This window comes from Poecilia mexicana, unplaced genomic scaffold (genome assembly GCF_051168715.1).
Source record: "Poecilia mexicana isolate PSO_F unplaced genomic scaffold, ASM5116871v1 scaffold_15, whole genome shotgun sequence".
Classification (NCBI taxonomy): Eukaryota; Metazoa; Chordata; class Actinopteri; order Cyprinodontiformes; family Poeciliidae; genus Poecilia; species Poecilia mexicana.
Window position 1 is genome coordinate 20,718,630 of NW_028263384.1, and position 15,862 is coordinate 20,734,491.

At 39.2% G+C, this 15,862-nt stretch overlaps 1 protein-coding gene across 1 annotated transcript in view; it reads left to right on the forward strand.

The window, feature by feature from the left end:
* The window catches only part of itga9 (integrin, alpha 9), a 64,766-nt gene that overhangs the window by 27,261 nt on the left and 21,643 nt on the right, over positions 1–15,862 (forward strand). Inside the window, exon 16 of the mRNA XM_015009992.2 lies at positions 15,126–15,278. Coding sequence (XP_014865478.2) covers positions 15,126–15,278 — 153 coding nt within the window. The remainder of the gene's footprint in view (positions 1–15,125; positions 15,279–15,862) is intronic.

The following is a 15,862-nucleotide window of genomic DNA, read 5'->3' on the forward strand; positions in this document are numbered from 1 at the left end:
AAACTTTGCAAATCTGTCACTTAAATAGCACTTCCTTAACAAGTTTAGTTTTTGTTTTTTGTAATTGTTGTGTACATATGTATAAAATAAGCCCTTTAGAGACAGAGATGTATCTCTTTTCTGAGCCTCTAAATTAACATGATCTTAATTTCCATATCTGGCTCTTTTTCTCTTATAAATAAATCTTAATTAAATTTTTTCTGTACAATGAGGAACTTCAAACTGTTTAAACATAACATGATAATTAATGAGCCACAGATGCTTCTCTTAGATCTTTGGTAACAACCATTTCTTTTAGCCGTATTGTGTTAAAACACCCCCAAATAGTTCAGACTTGCAAAAAATGTCATGTCATGTATTGACGTAATTTTTAAATCTGAAATCATTTTGAGCTTTTGTGAAGAGAAACAGAGCAGCAGACACATATTTACCTTTTATACTGACTGTAATGGAATTAGCTGGCAGCAAGCTGAATGAATTTAGAAAAGTATTCAGCTTATGCTCTATATTTAACTTTCTCGTGCATGCCAGCTCCGCTGCATGTCGAGTGCAGGGCGTACATGCGCGCAGATTTAAAGTGTAACAGGTGTTATGTCAACATTACATTGTGATATATATTTAACTACAACCTGCAAAGCATTCATAATTCCTTGAGTCAGGTAGTGTTTGGTTTCAGACTGACTGCAATCACTTGGTCTTGATTTATTGCTCGTCTTCGCAAATAGCTTGTGAGCAGTGCTTTGTTAAATGTTCTGCTCTTTGTTCGTGTTTGCGTCTCTGATTGTTCATCCATCATCATGTGTGCTCTTACTCCAGTAGACCCATTACGGCCAAGCCCACGTGAGCCTTGAAATCCTGCCAGGAGCCAGCTCCATTTGTGGTCAGGAGAAGTTTTAGCGCCGCACTGTAGACGCATCGTAGCCTAGGAGGAGTTAAAATAAGCAGTCGGAGCCCTGCCTCTAACAGTTGTCTGTTTTATTTAGCTGGAAAGGCATCCTACCCCACTTTCCACTGACCTACATTACACACAGTGTCCAGCATGCATATCTCATGTCCTCCTAACGTTTGTTATGGCACTACTGGAGCATTTAAAACTCCAGTAAACCTTGTTTGAATGACCGCGGCTGCTCCAGAGGCCTCGGTGGGGATGGGATGTCCTTTCTGCTCCCATACAGATGAAAATCTTTTCTGCAGCTTAGTGCATGAGATTTTAAAAAAGCAGAGGTAGTAGTTCATTTATATTCTGTGAAATAAAATTCACCTTTAAAATAACCCTAAGTCTATTTACTTAGAGACTTTTGATTATTTGTTGATAATATAAACTATAGGACTTTGACGCAAAGAGAACAGCCCCAGCTACCCGTTTCAGTGAATTTTTTATTAGTGATTCAGATTCTGTTTTAGAGTTTTGTGCAAAATAATAGTATTAAAGGATGTGAAATTTAACTTTAGAAGATCCGTGGCATCATGTACAAACCTTTGTATGGACTTTACATTGAGCGTTTACCTTTATTTCAGACTTATTTTATGTGTTTATTCACATAACTACAGTGAACACTGAGCCACTTAGGGGCTTAGTTGCCTGAAACTGCAGTTTAACCAGCAAAAAATAACAAATAACTTATTTAATAATTTCTGAATTACTATTTCTTGACGACAATGTGATGCAGCTGTTTTCTTTGACAATACAAAGACACACATGACAAAAATGTCCCTCCACTGTGTTTTATACACATTTATGTGCAATTTAGAGTGCCCAATTGATCCAACCCAAAGACAATCCACATGTCAAAAGGGAGAACATAAAAAAAAAACTCCATGCAGAAAGGAAGCAGCTTGCACTCGAATTCAGCAACTTCTCTCTGCAAGGCAACATTGCTACCAACTAGAGCAACGTGCTGCCGACCTCTGTGAATTAATACCAGAACAAATAAATGTAATTTACCCCCAAAGCCACCCAATCTGCTATATTGTATTCAGTTTCGAACTACGTTGGGAAGTGCAATGAATGAATCAACAGATCACAACAATGTTGGTTAGTTGCACTCGCACCTTATGTGAAACTTGTACGTTTATTGAATAAATTAATAAACATATAAAGAAGTACCATCTAAGAAACGGCTCAGAGTTTTAGAGAGGCTAATAGCTCTGAAGTTGGAGTGGGTTTGCACACTGTTTCATTCTCAGCTACTCAGCAGAGACAACTCAACGTTTGTGCGGAAAAGAACATAAAACACGTTTTTGTGCACATAGCCAGCCTGTTCACGAGGCCCCTGGACTCCTGCACGTTTCTGTGGTTTGACAGATCACTGTATTGTATTTGACCTGCGTTCTCACAATAAAATCCACAAACCCACTCATCAAAGTAAGCTGAAGTGAATGTGGAATATCAGCTACACTCACCATTTGACCCCAGTCTGCAGTCTGCAGACAAACAGGAAACTCAGGAGAGAAACGTAAAGGAGGACTTCCTGTCGCCGCTTCCCAAACGCTCTCCAGCGGCACCAAAACGTCACAGAGCCTCTGCACTTTTTTGACATCCCTGAGCGACGGTCACACTGGTCTTTTTGTTTTCATCTCTAACTCAAACGTGCAATTCCCTTGACGCTACCCCTCTCCCCCACTTGTTTCATTCAGCTCAGGCCAAGAGAGCCAACCCAGTGAAAGTATATAACAGAAAGGTAATCAAATCCAGCTGTCCTCTGTTTCACATGGCAGCAAGTCAAGCAACTCTTCATGAAGAATGGATTGAAAAATGTGAAAAACAGCACTAGAGCTAGTCACTGTGATAATAAATCAAGCAGAGGATGCCATTAACACTGACAAAAATAGGTTCAGCTAAATGTTTTGGCTGCAGGTTTTAATGTTTGTAATATATTCAGGAAACTAAAGAGGCACCGTTTGGGTTAATTTTAGCACAGCTAACGTTTTGATCAGGATTTCCTTACATGGTCGTGCCAGCAAGAACATGAGACTCTTCTTCTTCTTCTCCAAGGCAGAGCACAGGCTTTAGCTGCAAGTCAGATGTCTCATTACTTTTATGTGCATAAAAGCTACAAGTCAGGTTTTTACCTCTGGTGAGGCAGCTCATTAAACAAGCTGTATTTTGTTGCCATGGCAAATTCATTATTCTGCTTCCTGAACCTGATCAGAGGTTGTGCAGATTTGATGAATTGTTGACTTTGGCAGCTTGCTAGGCAGAATGTTTCTGCAGCCTGCTGGCCACAGTGCTGCCACATGATGCCACCACAAGGCAACTTAATGGGTGGCCAAGTCTGACCACAATGAAAGAGTCTCCCTGGCCATGATTTCCTCTTCCACTGCCGAGGAAACACAGACAGTGTTGCTGAGTGTTTCTTAGTTTCTGACAGTTGCACAGTGATGTCAGTCTGATCAACTTCACTACCCAATCAGTTGTTAATATTTGCAGCTGAAGCCAGGACTGCAAATGTATTGTATGAAAAGACACATAACCTTTTTTTGTGTGACATTAAATTAGACTAAATTTTCCCCACTTTTGATTAGTTGGGATTGCCAAAATTGTCATAAATCCAGATAAAGTCATAAGTTTGATAAAATTTTCTCAAGTATTTGGAAAACCAGCCTTTCAAAATGGGTCAGACATCCTTCCTCAAGCTTCTCACAATAGTTTGCTGGAATTCCTCACTGGACTGACGTCACTGTGTCAGGTTTGTAGGCGGCCTTGCTGGAATACACCCATCCAGTACTGCCCATAAATTCTCTATGTGAGATCAGGGATTTGGGATGGCTGCTCTTAAACATTCACTTTATTGTCAATTAACCACTTCCTAGCTAATTTGGGGTTAATATCCAGCTGCAATTCCCACGTGAGTCAAAACTTCCTGGCTAATATACTGAGGTGTTGCCTTGGTATTTCCTGGTGTTTCCATTTGTTTTGTTGTAGAAATATTTTTTGTGGTCCTTAATGACTTAAAACAGGAAACATTTAGTCTGATTTAATGTCAGATAGTAAGAAGTAAGAGTTGTTTGTCTTTTTATGCAGTGCTTAAAGATCTGGATTTAATTCTCTGTTGGGACCATTATCAAATTCTACTTCCTCTAGAAACAAACTAATTTTGTCATAAAGGAAATTCGACAGCTTTGCACTATTCCATTGTGTAAGTTCTGCAAAGACTGCATCCTACAGGACCTTCAGTGGGTGGATTACACAAAATTTATCTTTGCAAGATGCAGTTTTTACCACACCCTAGTCTGGAAAACAATAACATAAAGGTAAAAGTGTCCCAGATTCATACAAAGTAAGAAAATCAGCTGCAGGAAGCATCTGGAGACCTCCTCTATCACCAGGATGGAGTCGATTCAAACACACTGACAAACACACTGAACTCTGTTTAACAAACTGCACATTGTAAGATGCTCCCCCTGCCAACATCCCATTCATCAGCAGAATGTTTTCTCTACAGACTGAAATAGCCATTTCATAATAAATGTCTCTTGTCGCGTCACCGCAGCACATTTCTTAGAAGATCCTCATTCCATGGAAATTTGGCACTTTCTTGTGTAATAATGCAGATCACTTGCTTCCTGTTTATTCACAGGAAAGATTTATCAGGATGCTCAAGGAAGTTTGTCTCTCAAGCTCAGGAAGTCTTCCAACGCTTGTTGTTCTTTCCAAACAACAACATTCAGAAATAAAACTCATGACGCCATTAGCATGATGGATTTGGTTAATCTCCATAAAACATCGACGAAGCGCAGCATGTTTGCTCTCCTCCCTGTGATCTAAATCTCAGAAAGTATTTTTATGTAACCGATGTATTATATAAAAGTAATGTTTTTTTATTCTCTCTTGATGACTCTGCTGTGTGCTTAATGGACACTTTGCAACAGTAGCTGATGAAACCAAAGAAAGTTTTAACACAGCTTTCAGAAAACACTAGTAGTTCACTGAGAAACAAGACTAAGTACTTTGGAGAGAGCTACAAAGTTGGCCGCTAACATTGATCGTAAGCAACAAATACCATCTCATTTTTCACACTTTGTACAACAGATTAAATTCATCCCAACAAACAGAAACACTTTTAGTTCAGATTCAATTCAGATAAATCTGTTTTATTCCAAAAACAATTAAAAAAACATATTGACAGATTTAGATCCAATTGCATCCAGTCTAATTCAATACAGATTCCAGCACAATATAATCAAATTCAGGTGATTATGTGATGCCATTTGGTAAAAAGTTAAAGGAAACTTGGCTGATTGTATTGAATCGTCGACCTGGCAGTGATCCCTCATCCTAAAGAGAATGTGTTGACAGTAAAGAAAAACCCGCCACTTTAACAGGAAGAGACACCTAGGAGAACAGGCCTGGAGTGAATATTTTTCTACTGTAACTCAAAATAGAAAGAGTACTTTCTATTAAAAAAAAAGGAGAGAATGCCAGCAATAGCTTCATCAATGTCTCTATTCAGGAAGGAGACACTGTGAAATGCAGACCAAAGAGTGGAAAACCAAAGAGGACACATATTATAAGGCAGCAGTAGCTTAATCAATGTCTCCCTCCATGAAAGAGAGACTTAGAAGCACTTGGAGAACAATTTTATGATAAAGAAAAATAGAGAGTGAACTTGTTAGCTTTAACAGGATTTGTCAAGAAGATTTGAGTCCGGGATGCTTTCTGTGGACAGACCAGAAAGAAACCTCAAAGTTAATTACAACTGAAATTGTAAATAGTAAAGAGTATTGTTTAAAATTTAGGGTAACTAGTTATAACATTGCTTTATGCTGTAGGCTGTTTATTGCCTAAACCTTGTAGCAAACTCAAAGTCATTTAAATTTTTTGATTCCTTGTGAAAACTCCCATTTAAAAAAAAAGAACTCTTTAAAATCTTCCTTTGTCTCTCATATTGTAAGAAGAAAGATTATTTTGCTGATTCCACATTTATTTATTTATTTATTTATTTATTAATTCTAACAGAGTAAAATAACTGCCTCCACTTCTGCCCCTGTTCTGCTGCCACAGCCTTGGTTTCTTTTAATGCCTTTAGTACGATCTTGCCTTTTAAGTCAGATGTAATCGAGATGCTGAAAATGGAACAGAAAGCAAATAACGTGTTGAAAACATCACAATGAGGGGCGCTGAGTGAGGAGGAACTGAGATATGCAGGAACACATCTGCGTAATTATTAGAGACTTAACTGAATTCCGCGTGCAGATTGTCCAAAGAAGCAGTTATAGTTATTAGCGTTGGCGCTAAATCAAGTCGTTGTTGAGAGAACGTAGTAAAAGAAAAAACTCGCTGATGAATTTTCTATGTTCGAGGAGTTAACCAGTTCCATCTGGCGAGCTGCACTGGGGGAAGAGAGGCACCTTTCTCAGCTCCGTTATAAATCCCAGCTGTGTGTGTAGCTGTCCAACCGTCAGATGTTGAATGCTTTCTTCGTGATGCGGATGAGGCCGTAAAGGTTTCCTGTAATTTCTATTTATGTGAGCATTGTTTTTCAAGCCAGTAAAACCAGCGTAACCTAATTCTTGGGTAAAACAGGCACTTTTCCTTATGCCCACCCTTAAAATCTGAATTTATGACATTATGTTTGAGAAAATCCTGCTTTGTCCTTTTTGTTTGTGTTTTCTGTGAGAAAAGCAATTGTGAGTAGCAGGAAGACATACATTATATTATCTATGTCTACGCCTTGTTAAAAGCAGCACGGTATTTATCGGTCTTCTTTGTGATGTGGCTTCATCCATGATGCTACAGATGGTACACATTTCCTGTCACAGAAGTGATGTGCTTGTCTGTGTATTCAGGAGGAAATGTATGTTTGCTCGTGGGAGGCATTGCGATACACCATCCTTTCTGACGGCACGTTATCCTGCAAAAGGTTAGGCTTTGGTTAATCCCCAGTGTGTTCTCACGAAAACAGAGGACTCTGGCCTTGAAACAATGCAACAGTGCAGTTTATCGATGACCATAAATAAAAAATAAGAAAAATAAAACAGGTGGGAGAAAGTTGAGCAGCTTTCATTGGTGGTAATGTGGAGCCATATTTCCAAAACCAGAAGGATGTGCCAGTTTTTGTACTAAATGGGTATTCTAATCAGTATTAGCAGTTCAAGCTAATAGTAATGGATGTCTGAAATAATGCACTCAAACAGTAACAGAAATATGTTTATAATTTAAGGTTAACTGTGGCGATCACCGTGTTTGATTTTGAAACCAGTGTTTGTGAGAAAATCTGATTTTTCTATTTTTTTTTCTTGAGAAAACCCAATAAAAAGAAAAGGGGAAACTCCCATTGCAATACCTGAATGTCTTTACGATGTGTCACTGAGAAAAATTTGTGTTAAGTGAGGTGGTACTTTCTATGAAAAGTTTAGGGATCACTGCCCTAAACCCTCTTTTACCCTTATTTTGAGTCATTTTATTACAATCTGCAGTCCTTTTTTATTAATTTCTTTGACTAATCACATTTTTCCCTGAAGTTGGCCAGACATCTGCTTCAATTACTAACATCGGGCTGAGTGAAATTTCTTTCCTCTGAGTTGGAGTAAAAATGGCTGAAACTTCATATGTTTAGTGTGACTAGTAGTCTGGTGTTTTTGCATTTCTTAGAATTGGTTTGGACAGAATCAAGGTAATAAAGTCCAAAAAATTTTGTTTTTCCACTGACTCATGTAATAGATTCAAAAAAATGTTGCATGAGGACGTGTAAATGGCATATAAATGGAGGTAGTTTTAGTAAAATATTTATTTTACAACAACTGCTTACAACTGATACATGTTCTGTTTGGGTTGGTAGGTGAGGGGCTGGGCTAGGCTTGAGTTGCTAGGTAACGGAGTTAGGCTTTTCTGGGGTTGCCAGGTAACAAGGCAGCGCCCACCAATTGTGATTTAATAATATTAAGTTTTTTGAAACAGCTGGTTTTCCAGACACCAAAAAAAACATTAACTTATTTCCAGAAGAAGGCTGGCTGTTTTTATTTATTTATTTTTTTTTTTTGGAAGCGTTTGGATTGTTTTTAGAAGCAGTAGAGACCCAGAAAGAAAGTATAAAAATGTGCTCGGCAAAATTTTCCCTTTTAAGCACACCAGTTAAAAGAGAGCAATTGTGAGCTTTAGCCAAAGAAAAACAAGAGGAAACCCAGGTTTACGAGTGGCAGTGATCATTGTCACAACAAGTCCTTGACTGTGTCCTTGAAGGAAGTTATTTAGATTGAAAAAATAAATTTCCTGCCACCGACAACAACAGTCTGATCTGAGGAGGTGAACCCTGGGGGAATTTCAACAGGATGTGGGGGCCGGCTGTTAGATTCGATTGAAGGTTGTTCTAGATAAGTGACGCCGGAGGGGTTCAAATGAAAGGCAGAATTTTGTCACAGATGTTATTTTTCATAGTTTAAAGCTTTTGTGGACTTTGAACCAGGACAAGTTAGATTTTCTGAAACATTGTTATATCAGAAATCTAAATGTTTTTGAAAAGATACAGGAGTTTAATACTTCCCTAGAGAAGTAATGTTTTCCACAGAGATGCCCTCATTTTCAAGCTTTGTGCTAAAGATATACATTTTTGGACAATTCCATAAAATAAGAAGATATAGGAGAGCATTAAAAAATATATTTTAGCACATGCAGTGGCACCGCACCACAGCAATAACTCACTAAATCCAGATCTAATTTATTTATAAAGCATGCTGAAAAGTGCAAGCATTTTTGCACAAACCAGATGAAGCAAAGAGATAAAAACTAAGACATAAAACAAATATACTCATAAAATAGAACGGACTAGAAATTAAAGGCATCGTACTCTAAAGTTCAGGAGCCACTACAGAAAAAGCTGGCTAGTTTTTAGGACAACTAAAAATAGCTGATCTAAGCTCCCATGAGGGAAGATAAATCAGGGAGGTACGGAGGAGTAAGACCATTTAGGCATTTATGAGCTAACATTAAGATTTGCACTGGAAGCCAATGAAGGGAAGACAGGATGAGTGAGATGTGCTCATGTCTGCGTACCATGTTTACAGATGAACAAGCTGAAGGTGAATGCACGAATGATGTCGGATCGCATCAAATCCCATCTGCAGTTTTCAGCTGCGGTGACTCTTTTACCTATGCCTGCAGTTTGTCATCCCAAACCTCTTAACATTCTTTGATAATCTGCTGTAACTAACAGTTTAATGCTGCAAATTGTACACATTAAGCCCAATATAAGATAAGCTCATTATCTACTTGACTACCATATGCTGCACACATTGCTCTAAATTGGTTAAGTGTCACATTATCTCCTTGTATCCCACTGTACACTCTTGTTGTTGACAAGCTGGATCCTTTCATCACTTGACTAAAAAAGCTTTTTTTTTCCATTGAGACAAAGATTCCTCAGCACTTAGCTCTTAAATAAAATGGCTTCAACCTGTAAATCATCTAAACATCCTTTGCCCTTACAAGGAGTTCTTTGAGTAAAGACGAAGCTGGACACTTTTGAGGGAGTGGTTTGGCTGAGAGTGAAGCTCTTGTGCGTTTCAGCCAAGCATGAGGCGTTTAAATTGAGCATCACAGCATTTTGGAGCTTGACGTCAGCCTCCCCACACCCACCGTGGTGAAGCTGCTCTGTGTGCAGGAAGTGGGCAGTTTGGTGAGTTACCATCGTGTTAATCCCATTAATACTTTAGCGCCAGAGATAAAATTTTATATGGAGGTACTCTTCTATGCTGTCTAGTGTTAAGACCCATGAACGTCAGCATATTTTGTTGGGATTTTTTGTGAAGGACCAACACAAAGCAGCACACGCATTTTGGATGGGATGGAAATTACACATAGCTTCTTTTGCGGTATGTCTCTACCGGGTTTGTAGTTCTAAAGCTGAAATATTTGCCAATTCTCTTTAATAATATTAACAGGAGTAGGAATGGACAATAAGTATCAACATATTATATATCTGATATCTGATATATAGACTAGTCACTGAAATCCAATGCAGAACTGCACATCATTCTGGGGGATGTAGGCACGGGAAAGGCTTTATCCGCTCAACCTCTCATGTTCAGCTAAGCAAGGTTGGTGGCAACAACTAAGAGAGGCGTAAACAAAGTATTAAAAACATCACAATTTTCCTCAGGTAAAGATTTTCAAATGGAGTTGTTGACATTAAATTTATACCAGATGTCAACAACCGACCAGGTGATCCACACACACACAAAACTTAGGCAAATTACTCCACAAATTAAATTATGGGTGAAACATCGGATTCTCACTGTTCTAAAATGCATGAAATACTTAATACAAGAACTTTGCTGGTAATGACGATTTAAACCTTCAAAATAGTCTTCACATATTTCGAAGGTTCAGGTTGTCCTTTCTATGCATAGTGATCTTTGGTCATTTCCATCAGTTTTAGTAGTTGGATAAAGGTGACTGAGCCATTTTAGCTGTTTTATTTTCTTTTTCTGGATACAATTAGAAGTTTCATTGGATGTTTTGTATTATTGTCTTGCATGGAGATCCACAGTGGTTTAATCTTTAGATTCTTAACATTTCTCTATCTATTCCTCTCAATGTGTGTTTCAGGCCATGGTTCTGCTAAATCTGAATTTCTGCTCAGGTCTCAACAATTCTGCACTCTCCAACTGTTTATCTCCCAGAAATGTTCTTAATTTAGCCTAATCCATCTTCCTATCAAGTCTGACTAGAATTCTTGTTCCTGCTAAAGAATAGTATCCCCACAGCATAATGCTGCCACCACCAGGTGTCGCCATGGGAATCGTGTTTAACAATGTGCAGTTTTTGTTTCCCTCTGAAGCTTTCCTCTTGTCATTCTTGAGTAAAAGGCAGTTGTGTGAAGGAAGTCATGTTGCTGTTATAGTGTTAGATTCTCAACAGTGGCGGCCCCAAGTGGGGGATCAGGAGAGGCCATAGCCCCACCTTGAAACCAGAGAATCATGTTCAGAGGGCATAAAGTTATTTATAAATAAATGTATGTGTAAATAAAAAATAGCAATAAATACATATTAATACATACACATGTAAATCACTGCATCTCCTTCAGAGTTATCTTGGACTTTTGGTTGCTTCTCTGATTAATGCTCTCCTCTCCAGACTGTCAGTTCAGGTGGATGCACATGTTCACATTACCTCATCCCTCTTTACGCTTAGCACCAAATTTGCAATTTGGTTCAACTAAATCAAATTATTTCTATACAGTGGCAGTGTTAGATTTCTGCAGGCGTACCCTGCAACTTTATAGATGTGTGTAAAAGAGTTGCAGAGGCAGCAGAAAGGTGTAAGTCATGCACTGTTGTGTCAAATAAAAGGGGTTTAAATGTAAGCAGCCAGAAACGTTTTTCAGGCTGTGAGAGCGACGTATGTTAAATATTGTTTTCATTTAAAACATGTAGAAATGCAGGCTGACGTGCATCCAGTGAATGAAAAACATTTCTATTTTCAGGCGAGCAGCCGCTGTGCCAAACGTGTCGTAAAAGAACGAAACTGCTGGAGCTTGCGGATTTTCTTTATACTGTGGCAGAAAAATTTATGGCTGAAAAGGAAAGCTGCTGCTTCTCGCTGGAGTTTTCTGGCAGCTCGGCTCTGTACAACGGAAACCTTAACAAACTGTTTTGTCCACAAAAGGCCTGAAAAGTGTCAGGGATATTTTTTATGAACCGTACACACTTTTAATAGCATCATTCCTCTAAATCACAAGCCAGGTTTAAATATGTAGGATTTCTAAATTTTTGCTTTCCTCCAGTCACAGTCATGAAGTTCACACAACTAATGGTTATAACAGCGACCGTATCAGTCAAGAGATTTTAGCATTTTGATGATTTTTCTACAGTTTCTTGCAAGAGAAAAAAAACAATGAAAACCACATATTATTTTCCTTCCAGTTTGTAATTATGCACCACTCTGTGTTGATCTGCTGCAATCAGCTCCAGTAAAATACACCAAAGTTTGCGGTTGTAACATGACAAAATGTGGAAAGGTTTAAGAAGTAATAATGTTTTCGTATTGTGCTCTAAATTGCTATTTCTCCATAAATGCGTTGAGATAACAAGTTTGCTTATTTTAGGGTTCATATCTAAAGTTCAATGGTAGATTGTTTCTGAATAAAACAAGCAACTAATCATAAGCACAATGGATGTTTGACTCTCTGAACAAACAGGGACACACCCAGCAGAGCATGTGTTTGTAGGAGCACTCAACACAGTAAATGCCTGTTAACTATAGAATAGCCGCCTCTTGGAGGACTCCGCCAGCATGTGAGGAGCAGTTGTTGGGGTGCCTTTCATAAAATAATTCGTAATGGCCAGTAAATGCTGGCCAGTGTCTCCGTCTTGGCTGCAGCTCAGGAACTCCTCTGTTCCATAAACGCAGCACCGTGAGGGGGGAAATGACCCCCACCAATGGTGTGAGTTTGGGTTGGGTAATTGGCAACACCGATCAAGGGATATTAAAAGCTCAGGCCCGAAGTTACCGAACAGCCTCTCTGGCGCTTATAGTGCACACTGTTTGGCCTGGGAGCTCTCCAGTTCACTCCTAGTCCTCCTTCCTGTTTGAAACAGGAAAAAAAAAAGATTTTCTGTTTAGGAATTCAGGTAAAATTCCCTCCACTGTAAATTCAGATCAGGTCCTGTTTACTTGTGCAATAAATAAAATAGGGGATTGTATCAAAACAGCCCGTTCTATTTTAAGCCGTTTTGTCCGCAGTGTCCCCTGTGGCATGTGAAAATGTGCGATAAGCATGACGGGGGGGAGACTTTAGAGATTGAGACTGAAGCAGGCTTCTCCCAGGAGGTCAGTTCAGTTAGAGGACAAAGGACAAGGGCCGTTTCAAGCATCCTGTTTTAATTGCCACTAAGGCTGAAAGCATTGCCAGCATTTAACACAGTGCACCACCACTAAATAACCGTGTCATGTTACCAAGAGAATGAGCCGACATACAGCTGGAACAACAGCGCTTCTGTACTTTCAAATGTGGCGTGAAGTTGTGACAGATGGACTGCGAACGTCCCGTGTCTCAATCAGTCACTCATCCTGGAACCATTCGTTGATCCCTCATTGAAGTAATATGAGACTTTTTTTAAATTGTGTATGTTTTTCTACATAATAGCAGCTAATTGTGGCAATCTGGGCCTGATTATTTGATTCATTAAGTTAATTTAGCGTGTTTTAGATTTAAGATCGAAAAACCGCTCTGCAAAGTAACTGCGGTAGCTGTAGGCCTGCACAGTATGAACAACTTTCAAATTTGCTGTAAATAATTCGTGAAAAGACTTTGTGAAAAGAAAAGTGCATCAATGTTAAATTCCTAGGTTTCAAATAGAGTACCACCATATATCGAGCTGCTGTTTGGTAGCCTGTGGGTGTATTTACACCTGATACATTTGGTCTGCTTTAAATGGACCAGAGTTCATTTCCCCCATCAGTCCACACCTTTTGTCCAGGTGTGAATACGCTCAAGCAAACTCTGGTGTGGACCAAAAAACCAGACCAAGACTCACGTTTTCAGCTGGTCTCAGTTTGCTTTCAAACAAACTTTAGTGTGAATACACTGGACTCGATCCAAACCAGCTACAGGAAATGTGCATCTGATTGGACTTCATGAGCCTCTGTTGTTGGGCGTCATGGTAAAAATGAGCCAAATGTACACAACAGAAATGCAGCTTCAAACTTCCATGTTGGTTTTTTTTTCCGGTTCTGTGCTCTGTCCCACAACCAGTGGGAGCAATGACCGTCACCCGCTTGGTTTTATTTACAAATTATAGTCCTTTTCCAAAAAAACCACAATGTGAAGGCTAACCACAACAAAAAGAGGTCCCTTTTTTGATCCAGATCAACCAAAGGAATAGAAATTATATTTCAAGTCCCACCCATTTACTCTTTGTGTGGATCTAACACCAGCAAATTCTCAGGCGATCTTGCTGATTTTATAGAGTTTGAATAGAACATGATTGAAAAGTTTAGCACTTTAACCATGTTGGTCTTTAATATTTGCCTGTTTTCCGCACAGTTTTCAAATAGTTGAAGTCAAACCGTTTAAACATCAAAAAGATGTCACATGTGGAGCTAACGTTACCATCAAAGCTGTGCTCTTATCTACGTGTGGCACCGTTTCCCAAATGTACCTCAAATAATTTAGTTTTTTGTCTGTTCATGTCCTGCTAACGACGACTCCTTCCTGCCATAAATCTCTCAGCGCTGATGTGCTCGGGTGTGTTTGACACCGGTGATGTGCTCAAAGCCCAGACTGACCCTGCTCCTAACCGTGGGCAGAGGATGGGTGGGTGGTCAGCGTGAAGCGCAGTGATAAAGGACAAAACGTTGAAAGCGATACAGAACGACCGGCCGTGACGGCCACCGGAAGATGAAAGGAAGAGCTTTCTATTGACATTGTGGGCTTGGCTCTGTGTCGGTCGACATCAGGTTCAGAGACTGAGGTCGCTGTTAATGTTTTTGCTGCAGCTTTCAGACTGCGAATGCAAAAAATAAAGCCTATCCAGCTCCTTTCAAAGAGCGGAGGGTTGCTTTGATAGACGAAAACCCCTCATCACCATCAGCTTTTCCCACGTGTGTCTTCCAGCGTTGTCGTCTCTTAGAGATTAAAGATCTGATCACGTTAAGCCCCCTGTTTTCATTCTGTCTGCATTATTTCCAAACTCGACGCCAAATCAAACAATCCTTGTTGGGGTCTCAGATGGAGCAGCCAAAGCGAAGCGATATCTCCCAGAGGCAGTGCCAGCAGGTTTAAAAAAAGATCAACTCTGCCTGGAACTCACAGAGGTTCTGCTTTTAATACATTCATCGAGTAAAAGGCAAAAAAAATAAAAAATAAAAACAAAAACTGGAGCCATTGATGAGAGAGAGGTGTCACTCATCCATTTAAACCGTTTCACATGATCTGCATTTTGGCCTCGTGAGATATTATCGCATCACATCCAGACTGTGTGATCTTCTCAAAATCTGCTGTGTTCACTTTTTGCACCACATGTTAATTGGAAAAAGACATTAAATGACTATAATCACCCAGACACTTACATTGCTGTTACTTCTCTGAAGTTATGTTCAGTTTTTACAGTTTTTTTTGTGTGCATTTCGTGCACACAGTGGTACAGATTCTCAGCATTCGTCTGGTTGTTTGTGTTCCCTGCAGAAAGAAGTGAAGGATGTGTTTACGGCCATCACATTCGAGGTGGCCTACAGCCTGGGGAAGCATGTGACGACGGGACAGCAGGACCGAGAACTGCCTGCGCTCACACCAGTGCTGCGGTGGAGGAAAGGAAACAAGATTGCTGTCAAGAATGAGGTACAATACTGAGACATAATGGCGATATGGATTCATAAAGTGTGTAAAGCCTCAAATAATTTGAAATAAAGCCCAGACTGCAAAAACACAAAGTCTTACCAAGTGTTTTTGTCTAGTTTCATGTGTAGTTTTCATCTTATATAATACATGCGTATGTATACGTTCTTGAATATGACTAGTCCACTTAAAATTATCAGCTTTTCTAAAAAATGTCATAAAATATAGAAAAAATGTAGTGTGAAATATTTTTGCTTGTTTATAACAGACCAGCAAATCACATTTTAACGTGTTTTTGTTTGTTTTATTGTTTCAGCAAAAATGTGTCGGTCTTTTAAGATGACCTCATTTCCCTCGTCACCTTGACTCTCTAGTAGATTATCTTCACACCTGTTTCTTTACAGTTATGTTTCCCTGTTGGCCATCGCAGGAATGTAGAAAATACGTCAACCACAGTTTAAAATAATTTGGTTTTAGTTACTTATCATTGTCTTTGAGGGAATTTTTTATCTGAGAGGAATCTAGAGAGACTTATTTATTTTCTTTCCAACCCCCAGTAACCTTCCCCACGTTTCTCCTCTGTCTTT